Source organism: Vidua chalybeata, chromosome 5, assembly GCF_026979565.1.
Source record: "Vidua chalybeata isolate OUT-0048 chromosome 5, bVidCha1 merged haplotype, whole genome shotgun sequence".
Classification (NCBI taxonomy): Eukaryota; Metazoa; Chordata; class Aves; order Passeriformes; family Viduidae; genus Vidua; species Vidua chalybeata.
This window is the reverse complement of record NC_071534.1, coordinates 16,985,304-17,004,079: the sequence shown is the minus strand read 5'-3', so window position 1 is coordinate 17,004,079 and position 18,776 is coordinate 16,985,304. Positions and strand designations below refer to the sequence as shown.

Here is an 18,776-nt window from a genome sequence, read left to right as displayed (position 1 = left end):
CTGGGGAAGATAAGCACTCTTTCTCCTTTACACAAAGGCTCTTAGCAGTGAACATACCCAAGATCTGTACACTTACGATCTGCCACTGACTCAAGACCATTTCAGAGCTATCAGACTTGAAGACATTTGGGAGATTTAAGTAAACTGCTACAACATAAACAAAGAGTGAGAACACTGGCACTCTTTTTGCTCCAAAGAGTATCTCAGTTCCTCATGAAAAAACAGACCTAGGTTTTCTGGCATTTCTTTGCAAAATGGGCTGCCCCTAATGAAAATGTAAAAGCATTCTGACTAGCATACATATAGATTTATGCTGACAGTGTGAAATAACCACTGTGCTCATCTTGACTACTGCAATAGTTTCTACTTTCCATTTAGATCTAAAAAGGACTATTTTGAACATTGTTTTTCATGTAGCCCAAAATCCAGTTTATGAATGGTTCTACTGGACATTAAATTTTCATGTTTTCAGTAAATTTACATATGCAGGAGCTTCTCACTCTTCTCTGCCTACTAGCAGGAATATCCTGTGTGAAAAAATTTATTATCAATGAGAACTAGCAGTAACCTTCTGGTTTTATACGAAGTACATTTATCTCATTCTTCCAAAAGTCTACTTATCTGGCATGGAACTCTGCCTAAGAGTAACAAAATTCCCTGCCTAGGGAAACAAAGAGCTTTCCAGGATACCTGTTTTTCTGCACTTCCCAGATTGTGAGTTGCTATCCCACGTAAATACCCCCCTCTTGTGTTCATTTGTAAGTACTACGAGAATCGGCCACAAAAACCCCACCCAAAACCCAGACCTATCCTTGATAGTGTCAATCATTAGCAGGTATTGGATCGAATTTCAGGCAGTGAATGTTTCATTCTGCCGAAGCTTGTTCTCTGTGCTGGACTGCTCTTCAGCTGACAAATCTAAGATACTGATGCCACATCTGAATTGCCAGGATTGACCCAAGAAGAAAACCTTCTGGCAGAAGAAAACCTTCTGGCATTGACCCCAGAAGAAAACTTTCTGATAGACAAAGTGAACAGAACAGGTCAGTGACAAAACAAGGAAAACCAGGTAGCTTTAAAATTAAGCAAAATATATTTTGAGTTCTCTGTGTAACACATCCCTTCACCAAGGCAAGGGCATCACAGTATGCTGTGAAAACTCACTCACTTCTTTTTAACATTTCCTCTTTCTTCTGACAGATCTGACTCCAGATGCACTCAGTGAGATTGGATAGTGGGACAGGCTGCAGCAGTGCAAAAGCTGCACTCACACTGCACTTCATAGTGAATGAGCAGGGCCAGACCACAGCTGCCTCCAGGCCAGAGGTGATGGTCTCTGACAGTGTCCCTGAAAGGAAAACTGGTACCATGCTACCAACATGGGCCAAGATCAGTCTGTAGATGGTGAAGAAGAAAAGTGGGTTTTTTCCTCAGGGACTGTCAAATTTCATATGTAATTCTGAAAAAAAATCCACTGGCGCTGGCTTGGTAGACTGTTTTTGATAGCTCAGATAGCCATAAAGAGAAAAATAAAAAAGTCCGTTCAAATACCAAACTAGAAGGCTTTCCTCTTCTTCTTTTTCCCTCCTGCCACCTTATTCCTGACACCAATAGCCTCTTCTGTGTCATCATCATCGTTCCGAGATCGCTTCTTCTCTCCCTGCTCCCGCAGCTCCTGCAATGCAATCGATAGATTGACCCAGAGTTTAGCCTGAAAAAATTCAGACTACAACAGCAAGGACAGGGTCAAAAAGCCAGCACCCACCATTCGAGCAAGCCTCTGGGCCTCAGCCACACGCTCTGTCAGCATCATAACTTCTTCCTCTTGCATGGGGAATGCTGGCAGCTTCTTGCCAATCAGGTGTTCAATGCGCTGGAACAGCTCTACATCATACCTGAGGAAAGACAAGACGCCAGCCTGAATGAGCCCTCCTGAGAGGGCCTCAGCTGTCACCACTCACAGACTTCAGCCCTTATCTCCAGCCCACAGATACTGTTAGTTTGGGCTGATGGTCTCACAAGCAGCTCAGATGCATCCAAATGATGCCGTTTGGCATGGCTTCTCTGATTTATTCAGCTCATCTCATCTCAGTTCTGAAGTATTTGGTACAGATTTTCTTTTTAGGCAGATACTTCAGTGTTTATAAAACGCCCCCAAAGTTACTTAACCTGCATTATATATTTTAAAAATATATTGTATAGTCCAGTTATAAACCGTTCTGCTCAATGAATGCCTGCTTCTAGAATTTTTCTAGACTTTTCTCCCTCCCCACCCTAGGTTTTGAATTCTCTCACCTTTAACTAAATAAAACCAACTAGCACTTCAAAATGAAAAGCAGTATTTTATTCTCACCCAGGATAAGGTCACAGATTTTCTGCTCTGAAACACAGCTGGAAAGAATAACTCCATTAAGTTTTATCACTTACTGTGTGACAAAGGTGATAGATTTGCCAGATCTTCCAGCTCGAGCTGTTCTCCCAACACGATGAATGTAATCCTGGAAAGAATTTTCTTGATAAGCAATAATATATTTTCACCAAACACAGAACAGGTCTTATGGCAGATCAGCCTACGTATTTTCTCTTCAGGAAAGAACAAGAGAATGCCAAGAACATACTGCCAGCATTAAATGCTCAGGAGGGTGTGCAGCATCAGATTTTGAGAAGTCGCCTAAGTGGAGGCACAACTTCAGTTTTAACATTTGAATTCTTCTCTTTTTAAATAAAAAGACCAAATCCAATTATTCCAGACTGCAGGATAAAAGTTGCAATACATGACCCTTGCCAAGACTTCACTCTCACTTCCTTGGAAAGCTAATATTCACAGTGACCCCATGCCTGCATTTTCAGTCTTGGGATCTAGTGCTCTGCATAGTGCATCTTCCAGAGAAACTCTCTGACAAACAGACTTAAATTTGGCAAGCATGGTGAAAGAGAGGATGATTGAGAATAATTTAGAAGAGTCTGATCTATCGAGCATCTTTGGTCAATATGGTTCTAGGCTGTTTTCCGGGTTTCATACTACATTATGGAAATTAAAATACTCCGTTCTCCATACAGGATTTGCAGAGAGGATTGTAAGAAAGGATCTGTTCTATGGGTTAGATGAGAGAGAAGAGCACAAAGACCATAATAACACCATTCAAGCTGCTGCCCCCACCATTTTTTTTCTTACTTTTGTGCCTTTACAAAAGGAGTGTCTTCAAAAGACCTTTCTGTTTGCAAGACTTTTTTCTGTTTTCAAGGCACAGAATCTTTAATCACTGTAAGCAACAATAGCAATTCCTGAAGCGTAGGTTAATGGTATGATTTCTGGAACTAAGCTGGGAAACAGTCATATCCCTGGGATAATCCCATACTTTCCATACAGAAAGTTGGTAACTTACTTTCTTTTCCTTTTGCTGTACTTTTGTGATATGAAGGTGAGACTTATTAAGAACACCTTTTTTAACCAAATGCTTGTTGAATGTTATAATCAGAGAATTTTTCTCTCTTTTAAAAACAGTTTGAAATATGAAGGCAGACCTGAATCACGGACACAGAGATGACTACATGAAACTAGTAATACGTTAAAATTGTTTTCAAAGCCCTTTAATGTAAAAAGGCAAAACATACAGTTTGAGCAGAAATGCAAAGACACAGAGCATTCCTTACTTCCCCTCTTCACTTACAGGATCACTTCTACAACCCAGGCCATGAGACCATACAAACAGAGATTCCAACTCAATAGCAGAGGCTGAACTACACCTTTCAATGTACAGAATCATGAATTAGGCTTCCAGCCAGCAGAACAGAGAAAAGATTCTCTGTTCCTTTGTCTGCTCCCAGTGACCAGAAGCTCTTAGCTGGTACACAGACAGGCTTACCTTAGAGTGTGTAGGAATATCAAAGTTTATCACCACATCCACATGTGGGATGTCCAGACCTCTGCTTGCAACATCAGTAGCCAGCAGAATAGAACGTGCCTTTGCCTTGAACTTGTTTAGAGAGCCCAAACGTTTATTCTGGAAAAAGGACGAAAAGGGAATGAGAGAAGAACATTCATTCTAGTTAGCTCTTGTTAAAATACTGGCACAAAAGAACTGGGGGAGAAACTACTCCAAAAATTTCACTTCTCTATTTTTTAAATATTACAGAATCAGCGGCACCATTAATGTTAGGTAAATTTCTATGTTCAGTCCAGTCCACTAGCTGTGAATACTCCTCCTGCAAGGCAGGTGTGACTCTGTATGGTGCAGCCCATTTCCCAAGCCCCAGGCCCCCTGCCTATTCTGTTCTGTGGGTTCATGCCCATACCTGACTCATCTGCCCGTGGAGGGGAATGGCAGTGAACCCCAGGTTGCGGAGCAGTAAAGCAGTCCTCTGAGTATTGTTACATGTACTACAGAATATCATGAAAGAGTTACCAGCCAGTTCATTCAAGATATAAACCAGGTAGCTGTCCTGTAAAGAAACAGAGAGAGAATTCATAAAACAACCCAGAGATAATCGCATGTGCAACATTAAGTCTAGGACTCAGAAAATGACAAGATATTGGACAGATGTGGGAACAAGAAAAGACAATAAGAGAGAAGAAACAGAAGTGCCATTACCTTGAATTTGGAGGGGATGAAAATGTAGTACTGCTGTAGTTTTTCAACTGTCTGATACTTGGAGGAAACAGCACATTTAACAGGATTCTTCAGAGCAGCACGCTGGAGTTTTTGAACCTGGTAAGAGCAATGAAATTTAGCTGGACAGAGATCTTGTCAGAAAGTTGTATTAATACAGTCTAGTCAAGAGGCTAGCCTGATGGAAGGAGATCTAAAACAGATTAGTCTGCTCCCACCTTCTTGGTCATGGTGGCAGAAAACAGGAATGTCTTCCTGTCTCGAGGAATCACTTTTAATATCTTATCCACCTGTAAAAAAAGATAAGGAAATGGAAATACTAAATACTACAAGCAAGCAGGACACAAGCCTTCCACAAATATAAAGATCATCCACATGAGGAATAATGTATATGTAAACATACATTAGAGGAATAATGCATGTGTAAACATACATTACATACATGTTCCTACAAAATTTGTAGGAACAAATTTTTTATCTTCTAAAGGGAAGGTGTAGGCTGATATCTTGTTGACAATTAGGCAGTGTGAACTTCAAAAGTCCAACAACAGTGCAAATATCAGGCAACATTTTTGCAGGAATGTGTGATTGTTTTCTACACTAACTACATTCTACATCAGGCACTCCAGAGACACCAGTGGATTTCAGAGACAAAGTGCCTCCTACTTTCTTGGCAGTGCTCTGCAGAACTCTGCCATGTTCTAATCCTACCACAGACTTTGGTGTAATTATTAGACATTAGTTACAATTTACTACTAATTTCTGCAGAACAGCTCAATGTTTAATATGTGCCCATATGAAGCGATTTTAAAGTGACTCATCTGGCATTCCAAACTCATCTTTCAGCAGATCCCTACCTCTGTCTCAAAATCCATGTTAAGAATCCGGTCAGCCTCATCCATCACTAGGAACTTCAGAGCTCGTAAGTTGAAGCCCTTTGTGTTCTCCAGATGATCAACTAGACGGCCAGGGGTTGCTACCAACAGCATAAGGAGAGCAAATTCAGAATGAAAGCAGAGGAAAAGATCCAGACAGGCAAGACAGCTGTCCATTACAGAAATGGGATTCTTTGCCCAAGAAAAGTAAAGATTGCTTTGTGGAATAACTCTTTCATAGGGTAACTTCAGAGAGTGGAGTCAGACTCTTTGAAGAATGTCCTAAGAAGAAGTGACACTAAAACAACTGTAGACAAGCTGTACTGAGAAGGATGAGACCAGCATTTTAAATACTTGAGGAGAATGAAAAAACAAGCCAAAAACACTCTAGGTCTAGCAGGAATGCTTTGGAATGAGCTTGTAACAACAGTTACTGGTGGATACTTTAGAAACATTAACAAGCCAGTACTCAGAGCTTGGGACAAAAAACAAATGAAGGATGTACTCTCCTTTCCTTGGTTAGCTGCAGTTTCAAAATATTCATACTCCACATCCCCAGCACATCAACTTACCTATTATAACATGTGGTTTCTTGGCCAAGGCCAGAGATTGAGACATCGTGTCAATTCCACCCACAATAACAGCTGCAGGACAAAGAGAGGGGAGTGAATCCCTCAGTGTAGCACCAGCCCTCCCCTGGCACTGCAGTGTTTACTCCAACTGCCCACCACCCACAGCAATTCTGTACAAATGAAAAGCTACTTATTTTTATGAGAATTTACTTTATTTTAGCATATCTGACCTTCCTAGGCTTCTTAAGCCATGCAATTAATTCCTTACTGGCCACAAGTATTTTATTTTCACAGCTGCAGATCTACAGGCAGAACCTATTCCTTGCAGTTTAACTCATCTGCAAAAAATCTAGGAATTCTAAAAACACCCACAAAGCTTTTTTTGAGAGATTATCTAAAGAATCAATACAGACAGACTGAAAGGAAGATTAAACTACATCACACCGTAGGAGGGAGCTCTATGCAATTTCACTGAACACAAACCCACTATTAAGAACATTCTATTTCCACCTTTAGCTATTTAGACGTAGAATGCAGAAGAGCTGTAGACCACTCCATAAGGAAAGACCATACAGTCTTTTTTTTCTCAAACCTGATACCAGATCTCTGTCTTCCAACAGCATAAGCTTTTCTCACATTTTGTTCAACCCCTCATACAAATCCTCTATTTTTATCTTTGCAATCTCAAGCTGACAAACTGGTCTTCAGAAAAACTGGTCCAATACTGTAAGAGCTACTTACTGCTTTGAACACCGATGGAGGACCCAAGAGCTTCAAACTGCTCTGAGATTTGAAAGGCCAGCTCCCTTGTTGGTGTGAGGACAAGAGCAAATAATCGCTGAGGTGTTTCCAGCAGTGCTTGAAGAATTGGCAAAGCAAAGGCTCCTGTTTTTCCAGAGCCAGTTTCTGCCAGTCCAATGACGTCTCTGCCTGCGAGAAGGAGCAAGGGGACAAAAAACTGTTATACATCCAGAACAGAGAAAGAAGGCTTTAAAGCACTGTGCAACGAAACACAAGAATTCCCTAAGGACAGAAAAAAAGGCAGACACACAGAAGGCAAAAAAAAAAGAATTTCAGAATTTCTCTGAAGCATTTTTAGACTGTGATTTTATTTGTACAGTCTCAATAGTCAATTTTCTAGTTAAAACTTCTGTTAATATACAGGGTTTCATACAATACTTAGGTTCAAAGTAGAGTTGTCCTTTATAATGACTCAAATCTGACATCAGTTTACAGCTTAATGACTCTACCTCACTATTCTAGTCCAAATGCTGTCTGTTTACTGGCTTACAAGGAAACAGACTGCGGTGTTTGCAACTTCAGTTACACAAACTACAGGAACACAGCACTTCCAAACTCACATTTCACATGGCACAACTGTGCCATTGATTAACAGGGTAATCTACATCAGTTCCTTCAGTAGCAAGGGCAGGACAGAAAGTCTTTTGCCCCAAAACATTGCAGGCAACAGGGTGGAATTCATCAATAGAATCCATTATGACCTCCTAAGCTCATGCAGCCAAGAAGAACATGCTGTCAACATACCTTACACTGGAAACAATTTCTCAGGCATGCAGTCTTACCTTTGTGTTTGTTTCCTGTCCCCCGCCCCAAGAGAATCTTATGTGTGTAGTAAAAGAGTCTGACAAAAGTTAAATGCTAGGACAGAGCAGACACTGAAAGTTTGTTCCCATTCTGTCACTACGTTGTTCCTTTCCTCCTTGAGAGTGTTTTTGGTGGGGGGGGGTTGTTAAAAAAAATTCTAGAGGCAGAAATGTCTGCTGAATTCAGTAATTAATTTTTTTCTGTAATTCCAGAATGCTTACAGAAAGTCACTGTGGTTTGGTTTATTACTCACTTGAGAAATCTAATTTCAAAGAGTTGCCTGCTTACAGCAAAGCAAATTATACACACTAAGGAGTCAGTCAAGGCATCTTCACTTTCAGTCACGCACACGAACACACTCTGTAGGTCTCTATCAGAAGCAGCACAGTCCAAATACTCAGGGAAGCTTCCTGTGTATCCCTGAGTATTTCAGGAATAAAATTATCAATGTGGACTAGCAGTTCAGATGATTAGTAAGAATTCTATTTAACATGGAGTGTCAGAACTACACAACAGGAGTGAACACTCAAGGAACAATGTGCCTATTTGAAAGTTTGTGACTGCAGACAGTGTTATAGGATAAACTACTATTCCAAGCTCCACTTGGAAAGGGCAGAGAATGAATATGAAAACTACTTCTAGACAGAGATAATGAATAATGAAGAAGTTGGGACACACTCATTCCTGATCCTTCTCACTGAGGAAAATTCATTCACATAGAGCTCCTGGAGCAGTCCCCAGTTCAGGATCAAAGAAGTACAACTGCTCACCTTGGAGAGCCACTGGAATGGCTTCAATTTGGATCTTCGTTGGCACCTTCCATCCCAACTGCTCACAAGCTTCACACAGGACATCTGTCACTCCCTGGACATTAGTGACAAGAGAAAAGGGAAAGAGACATCACCAAAAATATCTAAATTAAATCACAGAGTTAAATTAAATACATGCTGCAACAGAGCCAACTTGTCTCCAGCACAGACAAACCCCACGAGGACCCCAGTGCAACTCTCTGAAAGGGAAGGCTGCTCACAGTGATCCCCACTTCCATCAGTAATTTCATCGAGTTTGTTCAAAATCCGTTAGAGATGACTGTCACAGGAAGAATATGGTCGGTCTTGCCCTAGTTTACACAAGCAACTTCCCTCCTCACACACATCTATCTCTTCATCTCAGGGGTGACCCATAGCCATAGAAAACAAAAAACACCACGTCAAGTTAAGACAACTTGAAGACAGCGACGGCCGGCTGCGGAACGACGATGGGAGCAGCAATGCCAACCCCCGCGGGGCAGCGGCCGAGTGCCCGCAGCTCCCGCCCGGGCCCGGCACCGCCGCCCGCGGAGCGCCGCACGTGTCTGCCCCGCGGGAACGGGAGCTCCCGGCCTCATCCGCGCGGGGGGAGCAGGACGCTGCTCCTCGGGACAGGGCAGCGAGCACCGGGGGCAGAAGCGGCTCCGGCCCAGCCTCACCAGGTCCTTGAAGCTCCGTGGCTGCTGCTCCTCCGCCGCCGGCTCCTGCTCCGGCTCCACCGCCGACCCTTCCTCCTCTCCTGCCGCCATCTTGGCCCGTCCCCTCCCGCTGCAGGGCAGAGCACTCTGGGAGCTGTGGTCCCTCCTCGGGGCGCGACGGGATTTGTAGTTCCGGGCAAAGAGCCGAGCGAAGCGGGTGGGTTCTCCCTCAGCTCCGGGAGGTGCCCGGGGAAGGGAGAGCTGCGGATTTCGGGCCGCCTGTCCTGGGACAAGGGCACCCTGAACTGGCTGTGGGAAAGCCTGCCCGTCTGCCCGCCCGGCGGCCCGTCTGCCCCTGCCCGTCTGCCCGCCCCGAGCGGCCAAGCCTCACGCCTGCACTCAGCTCTGCACGGCTTAGGCAGTGCTTGATGCTGTTCCCAGTTCATACCTTCTACAGCGGTGAAAGAACAGGCAAAATGAGCTGGCCAGGCACAAAAAGGCAAGAATATGTATAAACTTACATCCATAATGCGTATAAAGAACAAATTAAGTGCTTCGGATGTGTTGGTATGAAACACTTTGAAGCACTAGTGATGGGAAGAGAGAAAAAGCTGTCATTGTCCCACATTGTTTTCCTTTTATGATAATTGCTACTATGAACTTTTGAAGTATGAATTATGAATTTTTTTACCCTCTCTCTCTGGGAAGTCTGTCTGGGCGTGCTGTCAGTGGAAATGCTGATACACTTCAGCATCTGTCCCTGGATTCCAAGCATGGCATTTCCTCTGCACCCAGAACAATGAGGAAAGTGAGAGGAAATACGAATGAACTCTCTGCGTGACAGGAAAGAAGAGGAAACCTGAAACAATTCATGGGCAGGAGTAAAAATGAAACTGCTGCATCCCACTGTGCTCAGGAGCAATGATAAATTAAAACAAAAAAAAAACCCCAAAAGCATCCTATGTAGATGCTCGTTGTTACCATATGTTTCAAAAATTACAGCAGTCTGAGCCATCAGCTTGCTGATTATCGTTAGTGCTAAAGGTTAAGCCTGGCCAGCACGTAGACATGAACCCCTGTAAGGGTCACTAGGATGCCTCAGGAAATGGAGTCAGGGATGTGACAGGAAGTCACTGCTTGTGATTCTTTACTGAACTCCTTGCCCACATTATATGGTGCTGTTTTAGTATGGAGCAGTGTGGAGCAATTCTATTCTGGTGAAATTCCAGTTTGTGTAATTCCCTATTGTCAATAGATGTATTTGAATGAAAGTTTTCTCCTGTCCTAAACTGCTGTTGGGATCATTCATGCATGATAAAATAAATATACAGCTTCTAAGTAGTAATTCCTTTTTTGTGCTTTTCAGCACAGGACACTGCAGATTATACTGGATTTAGAAATTGTCACTCTAAGGCTTTTAAACTTGGCTTTAAACAAATATGCTCCTAGCTCTGCTGCATGTTAGAGTCCTTAGCAGGGGCAGGGTGAGAGCATCCCCAGCAGATGAATTTTAGTGCAGATATAATGTCAGCTATTTCACAATGGGTGCATAATGAGAAGAGATGGACAATGTATACAAGCACATCACCTCCAGGAGTGCAGAGAGACACTGACACAAAAGTGCTTCTTATTCATTTATTCAAATCAGCAGTGTACTTGTTCATTTCTGTTCAAACAGGCATGGTATCAAAAGCATTTGAGTCCCACTCTGGGGAACCAGAACTTTTATTCTTCCTATAACATATTAAAACTAATATTAATATCATGAAAAGAAGAGACAAAAAGGACAAGGATTCAAGCTTTGTGACATGGAGTGCTGCCCTCCCTAGGAATTTGGTCAGTGTTACAGAATTACAGAGTAGGTTTTTCTGATCGTTTGGATTTGTGCCTGCGCAGGGAACTTTCCCTTATCCACTGGGGCATGCTTGTGGAGGGAGTTACCTCTGCATTAACTCTTCTAGTCGCCTCAAGCTAGTTTCGGGGTCTCTTCCTTGTACCTCTTTCAGGTAATGACATGATCCCCATCATCACCATACTTGGGCACTTCTGAGTGGGATGATCCCAGACACATCCTTGTGAGGTAGGGAAGTGCTACTATCCCTGTTTTTAGACAGGGAACTGAGGTACTGATGGCTCAAAATCACAAAGGGCATATTTAGCAGAACAGTCACTTGAAACAGGGTCCCAGTCCTTGCTCCTGCTTTGTACGGGCTCTGCCACTGAATCATCCTATTCCTCTCTACCCCTCCTGAATATTAGTACCCGCATGTATTTCACTAATATGAAGCCTTCCATGGGAAGCATTGCTAGGAGTACATGTAGCTTTCCATGAGTGCTGCCTCCCCCCTCACAGATGATCCCGTGTGGGTCTCACAGGCTGCTTGACTGCATGGAGAGTGGCACCTCCACCTCTCAGGTGCGCTCCCATCGTGGCGGGGCTCCAGCTCAGACCAGTAACACCAACCTACCCTTCCCTTCCTGCTGCAGGAGATATAACTGCTTCCTTCCACCAATGCCCTGAGGCAGACTCTGGTCCCAGGGCCACTCTTCTTCTCTCTGTTTTGACTCCTAAAATCTATTGTCACTGTTTGACTGTGTTTCACCTATTTTATTACTATCAGCATTCAGGTCATGCTTTCCTTTTTCTACAGGGATTTGCCCTCCCTCACAGCAAAATAACAGGTAACTTGCTCTCACATGCTACAGACTTGCTTTTACTCTAAAAAACAACAGTTTTCCTTTGGAACAGAGGCCTCCTTAAAAAAAAAACAACACACACACACACACACATATATATATACTCTTAAATACAATATCATAAACTTAAAAACATTCGATGTAAATAAATAGAATACAAACATCACAGTTCTCAGTCTGGAGCGGTTTCTCCAAAACGGATAAATTCTGGCCCTACTATTTCACCCTGGGATGGTGAACTATCCATACAGTCTGTCATATCTGGAGCTGCTTCTTTCTACAGCCTTTCCAGATGTACCTTGGTAATGGGATTGTACTCTACTGGAAATTGGCAGCTGCTGGCTTTTTAGGGTACTCCAGCCCTTGTACCACACACAGATTCATAAGTTGTTTACAAACCAGGCTCAGTCAGCATCAGCTATTTCATTTGTCTCCTGACCTACTTCTTTTTGCTGCCTTGAGGAAGCAGAGCAGTGGAGATGGCTGGGGAAAAAGGGGTCTGCAGAACGTCCGCCTCACGGCATCAGCACTGTGAACTGTAAAACAACAGGAAGCAGTGCTAATGGTCACAGCTAATAATGTAATGTCTCCAAACCCAGTTTTAATATGGGCCAAACACTGTTTCAGCTGGACGGTCTCAGGATCTCAGCAGTGGTTTTAGCACCCAAGCTGAGTCTCCTTGTACATGGGGAAAGCTCTGTTCTGGACTCAAGAAGATCACAGACTTCATCCATTGCCCTGGTGCAGGTCTCGAGGTTGTCAGCCAGCTTCTGGATTTTGGCCTTCAGCACAGCCTGGCTTACTTTAGTGACCTCCTTTGTGTATTCAGGCACGAGGAAGCTGTGGGAGCCGCAGAAGACCATGAAGCAGACGGAGTTGTAGAGCGAGATGGATGCCCTCTTCTCTGACTGGCGCAGTGTAGGGTCACCTGGGCCCTGCCCCCGGCGAAGGAACTCCAGGCAGCCGAGTATTTCCCTCATCTGTTTCCGACAAGTCATTGCAATTTCCTGCACCTTCCTCACCTCCCGGGAATTGCAGAGCACTAAGGAGAGGTCGGAAGTGATGCTGACGGCCCCCCCTGCCGTGGCCAGCCCCAGACCCACAGCCGACGCCAGCAGAGAGGCTCCCAGCGTCGCCGGGCTCAGGGACAGCCCCAGGATGGCTGTGACTGCTCCGGCAGCGGTCAGGGTGCTCCCGCTGACATTGGCAATCAGGGACCTCTTGCGGAGCTTGTTGAGTTTCCGAGCTGCCTTGTGAAGGTGAGCAATTTGGCCACGCAGCCTCCGTCTCTGATCCAGCAGGGCTACGTGGAAGTGGTACGTGGGGTCTGGTGTCTGCGGAAAGGCAGCACTGTTCCTCTCCATGGCTTCTGTCCAGAGAAAGAAGAGTCTGGGTTGGGATTTATGTATAAAAGCCCCACAAGACATGCTCATCCTGGACCACTATTTCAGGGATGGCATCCAGCCAAATTTTTGTTGCTTCAACCCAGCTAAAGAAGGGTTTTCCATCTGCACACACGTGCACACTCATGTACACACACATTACCCATATGAATGTGTACGTTTAATTACATATTCCATTGTAACTTTCAGAGAGCGAAACATTAAAATGTTTTTCTTAATCCCTGCAAAGACTAAAATATCCTAAGGACTGGGGTCAGAGGTGCTGTTACCAGTATCTCTGTGAAGACATAAAAAGTCTTTTGAAACCCTGGGGACAGAAATTCCCCTGAGATTAGGTGACTCAGTGCCCAGAAGAGCAACGTTGCCAGAACTAATCTGTTGTCTCTCTGGTGGGATTCAGAGGATCTGCAATATAGAAGGACAGCTTTCACAAGAAAGGTCAGACTCCAAGCAGGTGAAAGCCACCATCCCAGGTTTTTGTTTGGGGGTGATTTCCTATTAAGGAGGACAGAGGGAGGCTGCTGAGTGGAGTCTGTGGCTGGATTTTCCATGTAGGAGGTGAGAAGCTTATTAATGCCTTGGATGGGTATTGTGAACATCCTTCCTTTTTTTAAGCTTCAGCAACTCAAGGCCCTGCCGCATTTTTTTCCTATTGTAACCTGGTGTCAGTGTATGAACAAAGATGGTAACTATTGTTCTGTGGTGCTTAGTCCAACCTGTGGTCATAAATACCCAGTTACAGTGGTAGGGAGGCCTCTGAACCTTGTTTAAATTAATTGTGAGAGCACATGAGAAAAGCAGGCCCATTTTTAGTGTGCACTCCCTGGCAAATGGGGAAACAGGGGAAATACAGAGGCCTGTGAATAGAAAAGGCTTGAAAACTGCTGGGTCTGGAAAACCTCCCCTGGCAAGACAGCAGGAGAGGCTTCACTTCTAGAAGATGAATCTTCAGTGTTTCTGTGCTAGAAAATCTCTGCTGTCTCTGTTCATTGCCACAAGTGCAGAAGGAAATGTTCCAATAAATATTTTCAGGTTGCTCTAGGGCTGCAAAATGCTCTACAAAGGAAGCCAGCAACTTCAATCCTGCTTACAGGGAAGTTGAGGCAACAGAGCCAACAGGAGTGGTGTAGCTGATTGTCTGGTGGAAGCAGAGTTTCTGTGCTTCACAACACTGCATTGTGCACACATCTGTGCTGCCTCTGTACCTAGCAAGCTCCGGCCATAGAGCTGAGAAGCTGTTTGGAGCCCATAATGCCCTCACAGCCAAAAGGAGTCTCTGTAGCAGAAAGACCCTGTCACTAAGCCAACTGAGCAAAGCTGTTCATTGCTGCAGGCACCTTTTCACTTCTAAGTCTTCTGTACTGTGGGAACTGAAGGTGCGTGGTCCCTCATAAAGTCACACTATGTAGTTAGGATCCTTGGGGCTTCATTCTGTGTAATCCTCATGTTTCAGAAGGAGAAAACTTTGTACCATAGTCTTTCCATCTGGAAGTGCATTCATAAATAATTCTCACTGCAATCTTTCTCCCTTCTGCTGGCTTGTCCTAATTCATCTCACACCTTTAAGACGTCCCCCATGCCCTTCAAAAAATGTCCCCAGTCTCTCTTGGTGTTCTTGGGTCGTTTGAATCACTTAGTACATTGTGCTTCTCTTAACTGGAGCCTGTGTCCTATTATTTTTACACCATAATTAGAAATAAAGCTGGAAAGACAAGGACTAACACCAATCTAAATGGATACCAGCATTGAAATGGACAATGAGCATATCACCAATATGCTCAAAACTTAACAACAGATCAATATGATGATCATTAAATATGTCAATTCCTGTAGCCTCTTAACAATTTGTTCTGAAGATTTACTTGCTGAGAACTGTCTCAGATAATAACAGCAACTATCTCACTGAATTATTAGAACAATCATTCATTGTAAGGCATAGGCCATGTAGTGATGCAAATCTTTTCACATTGATTAATACCAGCAGAAAGGAAAAAAAATCCAACTCCTGCTCTTAGAGAAAAATCTCCCCAACAGTAAAGGTATACATTAGTCCAAAGCCTGCAAACACTTTCCTAATAGAGTACTCAGAGACACTAAAAAAATTACTGGTTCAAACTTACCTTCAGTTTCCAGCCACCCTCCCAGAAGACAAATTTTGATCTGTTTCTGGAGGAGACCAATTTATAGCTCCTGCGGACCAATTGCTGCGATGGGAATGCTTTGCCTCATACTGGGAGTTTGCCATTTCCTGTTCTCCCTTGTGCAGAAGGATGTGACACACTGGAAAGTGACCTGTGGGACAGTGAGCACACATCATGTTCAGGAAACGATCCCTGCGAATGAACATTGTGTGTTCACTTTTCCTGAAGTGTAGGGTGGAAAAAAGGTTTAAAAATCGCAGCCTATTCCTGGCTCTGAGGTAGTGCAGACATTCCCTGCAGGGAACAGTTGCCTTTCCTTTCCCTGAAATAGCAACTGACTTTACTCTGTGCTGGAGCTGCCAATTGTTTGATGACTTAAGTTTCCCTCCACTACACATCTAGAGCCAGGGGAGCAATCAGCCAGCCAACTACTCCATTCAAGGCCAGTGTACTTTTAAAATCCCAGCTCTTTGGGAAAATCCATAAAAGGGAAGCAGCCCCACAGCAAGATCATTGCTCTGAATTCCCATCCCTTCTCCTTCCCAGTACATAAAAACATGCTGCAAAAGGAGTGATCACCCTGTGGTTTTACTCTGATTCTTAACCATAGGCACCACAATGGTTGAGAAACAGCCCTCTTGTTTTCCTGAGGTGCCTGCCCAGCAATCAGTAATCAGAAAGAAAGGATCATTTGGATCCCCTGTTCTGCTGCCTGCTGTTGCCTGGCAGTTGTGCCATACAGATGTGGCCAGAGGGAAGAAGTGATGAAGGTGTTGGGTAGGAATAGCCTAAGTGCCACTCCTGGCACTGCCATGCTGAACCATGGCCATTTTAATCAAAGATTCTTTTGATGGGATCAGGAAAAATAACTTTTTTGATGGCACTCAGTGATAGTCCAAAGTGACATGTGTCTTTATTGACATAAGGCCTGTGGTCCTGGGGACACTTCTTTCGAGCCATGCCTCAAGATGGGGCACCTAGTTTCTTGTTTGGTGGATTCTTGCTCTTCAGGACTATTTGTTGAGAGGGAAGCTCTGATTTTGCCCCTGACCTAGCTAATCTGAAAGCTATCTAGCTGTCACTGAGTGGTGAGGCTTGCCTGTTGAATATGGGGGACGCGTAGCCACACAGTTGCTGGAGCTGACCTTAAAAAGGGCTGAGACTGAGAAGTAGCAGGCAGGGAGAGGAGAAGGCTAGGATTATTCGTTTCAACAGCAACTTCATTTTCAATTATGTTAAAATAGGTATGAAATAGTATGCCAAATGTTTTTTCAGGGGTGGACCTACAGGAGATGAAATGTGAATGAAAAAATAAATAGCATGGGAGAGTTATTTCAACCTGTTACAGGCATGAAAAGAGAAAACACTGTTTTGAAATAAAATATGCAGTTCTGGTCTGTTACAATCTGTACATACTGCACGTTAACAGGAAGGTGAGCTTTGACACTGAAGGAAACTCTGCTTTAGCCCTTCCCTTTGTTTTAGCAAGTGTGTGCTTGAATTGGAGCCCATCTGCCTTGGCAAGGGTTTGCAGTTGATAGAGAGTTCTTTTCTCACAATCCCGAATAGAATAGGGCACTTTTTTTATCATGTGACTGCATCTGTGTTAGAATTTGTGCCTGCAGATACGTCCTTGTTAGGACAGCGAGTTTTGGTAAAAGTGAAATAACAAAGAAAAGGAAAAAAAGGGTCAAGAATGATGACAGAGTTTTGGATGCTCTCCTTGTCCCAGTTGTCTTCTTTCAATATACTTAGCTGCAAAATATTGTCCAAAACTCCTGTAAATCTCAGTCCATGGGCAAGGACCTGATTAGGGTGCAGAAGAGACAATTCATTTTTCTTAGACTATCCCTCACAGACTTTCGTGTCCACTGAAAGATCTGCACTTCACTCAAGGTCAGATGTTGGTCTCAGCCAAGGATGGTTCCTCACAGGAATCATCCCTGGGCTCCTTCACCATTTAAAGAGAATATTTCCCCATAATCCACCCTTTTAATAAGGTGCATACCCAGAAAGTATGAACTTCATGTGAGGAGCTACAGATGTCAATGTGATTTTAGAGAAGAGATGTGTATTATAAAAAGAAACACTATTTCCTAGCAAGTGGCCCTACCACAGCATTTTTGCTATTGGTTCTTGTCCCTGCTGACATTCTCACAAACATCCCTCTGGTGAGACTGCTGGTCTTCTCTCACACCGATAATTAGAAAGAACAGCTCCAGCGAAGGTGAGCAGGTGGGAATGGGAGCTGGAGGGGAGAAAAGTGTCTTTTCTCAGCACCTGCCAAGGACTGGAAGGCTTCTAGTGCCATTAGTGCACTTGCCCAGATGTAAGTACATCTGCTGGGTCACCAAGTAGGTTCCAGGAGCCTGCTTGGAGTGAATCTTAGTTTATCAGGGATCTCCAGATGTGTGGAGTAGGTCTAGCCTTCACTGGGCAGTTCTGCAAACTGGTGGAGACCTGACCATGCTGCCTGCTGTACACTGCTGCCTCTTTGTTGGTGACCTGCAAAATGCTTGGGCTTGATAGTGGAAGGAGCACAGCAGGTGTTTCACAGTGACCCTGGCCAAAAATGGTACCTCTGCTCCACCCTTTCCCATCTAGCCACATCCTCTTGAAATGCCTGAGGGCATTCTGTGGGAGCAGGTGACCAGAAAAGGGAAGGAAGGATGTTTTATTGCCTCAGCTCTCTTCCTTTCAGGGGATTTTGGCAGAAAGAACTGGTTTTTATGCTCCTGGTTTCTCCAGCAGAAGGGATATATGGCAGAAGTGTCTGATCTGAAGCTGTTTGCAGCTATGTAACATTTGAATGCAAATGTGTAACATTTGAAGCTGGAGTTTCAAATAAATACTTCCTTTACAAACATTGTTTTGATCAAATAACGGAGAAAAAGTGAGTAAATTTACACTTAATACCATCTTTTTAACAAGAGATTTCTGCCATGCTTGGTACTTTCAACCTTAACTACTAGACCCTGGAGCTAAAAGCTGTCTTTTTTTTTTTCCTTTTATTTTCTTTTTCAGTTGTATCAAAGACAAATCTTAACTTTTCACAGCAAGATATTAGTTCAGAATCAGTGGAAACTAGAATAGACCAAAACTAAAACAAAGAAAGCAAATTGGAACAAAAGGGCTGTATCAGCTTTTAGTAATCTTACCAGCAGATCCAAATTAATTTTTGAAAGCATTCCAGAATGTGACAGGCTGCTCTGGGCTCTGGTCAACGGTGTATGTGGGTCCTCAGCTGGGTTTGAAGAAAGCTGCAAAGAGCAGAACAGGGTGGGGAGAACGGGAAAGCCTATGGGATGAGAACACCTCTTGTTAGTTCTATTTAAGCAGAAAATTAGCCAAGTGCACTGACTGTGCCTGCTTTGTGAGCGAGCATTCATGTAACAAAAATACCATCCTAAATTGCCTTGTCAAAAC

General features: G+C 43.7%; 2 protein-coding genes across 2 annotated transcripts; both read right to left on the bottom strand.

The window, feature by feature from the left end:
- Positions 1-1,070: 1,070 nt before the first annotated feature.
- Positions 1,071-9,225, bottom strand: DDX47 (DEAD-box helicase 47). Its single transcript, XM_053944121.1, has 12 exons — positions 9,131-9,225; positions 8,433-8,526; positions 6,799-6,987; positions 6,058-6,129; positions 5,468-5,586; positions 4,829-4,900; positions 4,593-4,709; positions 4,297-4,443; positions 3,867-4,004; positions 2,428-2,498; positions 1,766-1,895; positions 1,071-1,675 (listed from the first exon to the last, which is right to left on the bottom strand). The coding sequence occupies exons 1-12, from the start codon at positions 9,218-9,220 to the stop codon at positions 1,556-1,558; spliced, it is 1,359 nt and encodes a 452-aa protein (XP_053800096.1). The 5' UTR covers positions 9,221-9,225; the 3' UTR covers positions 1,071-1,555.
- Positions 9,226-10,737: 1,512 nt separating this feature from the next.
- APOLD1 (apolipoprotein L domain containing 1) lies at positions 10,738-18,603 on the bottom strand. The gene is made up of 3 exons (XM_053944200.1): positions 18,509-18,603; positions 15,330-15,501; positions 10,738-13,175 (listed from the first exon to the last, which is right to left on the bottom strand). Exon 3 carries the CDS (start codon positions 13,168-13,170, stop codon positions 12,430-12,432), a length of 741 nt encoding a protein of 246 aa, XP_053800175.1. The 5' UTR covers positions 13,171-13,175; positions 15,330-15,501; positions 18,509-18,603; the 3' UTR covers positions 10,738-12,429.
- Between the last annotated feature and the right edge of the window lie 173 nt (positions 18,604-18,776).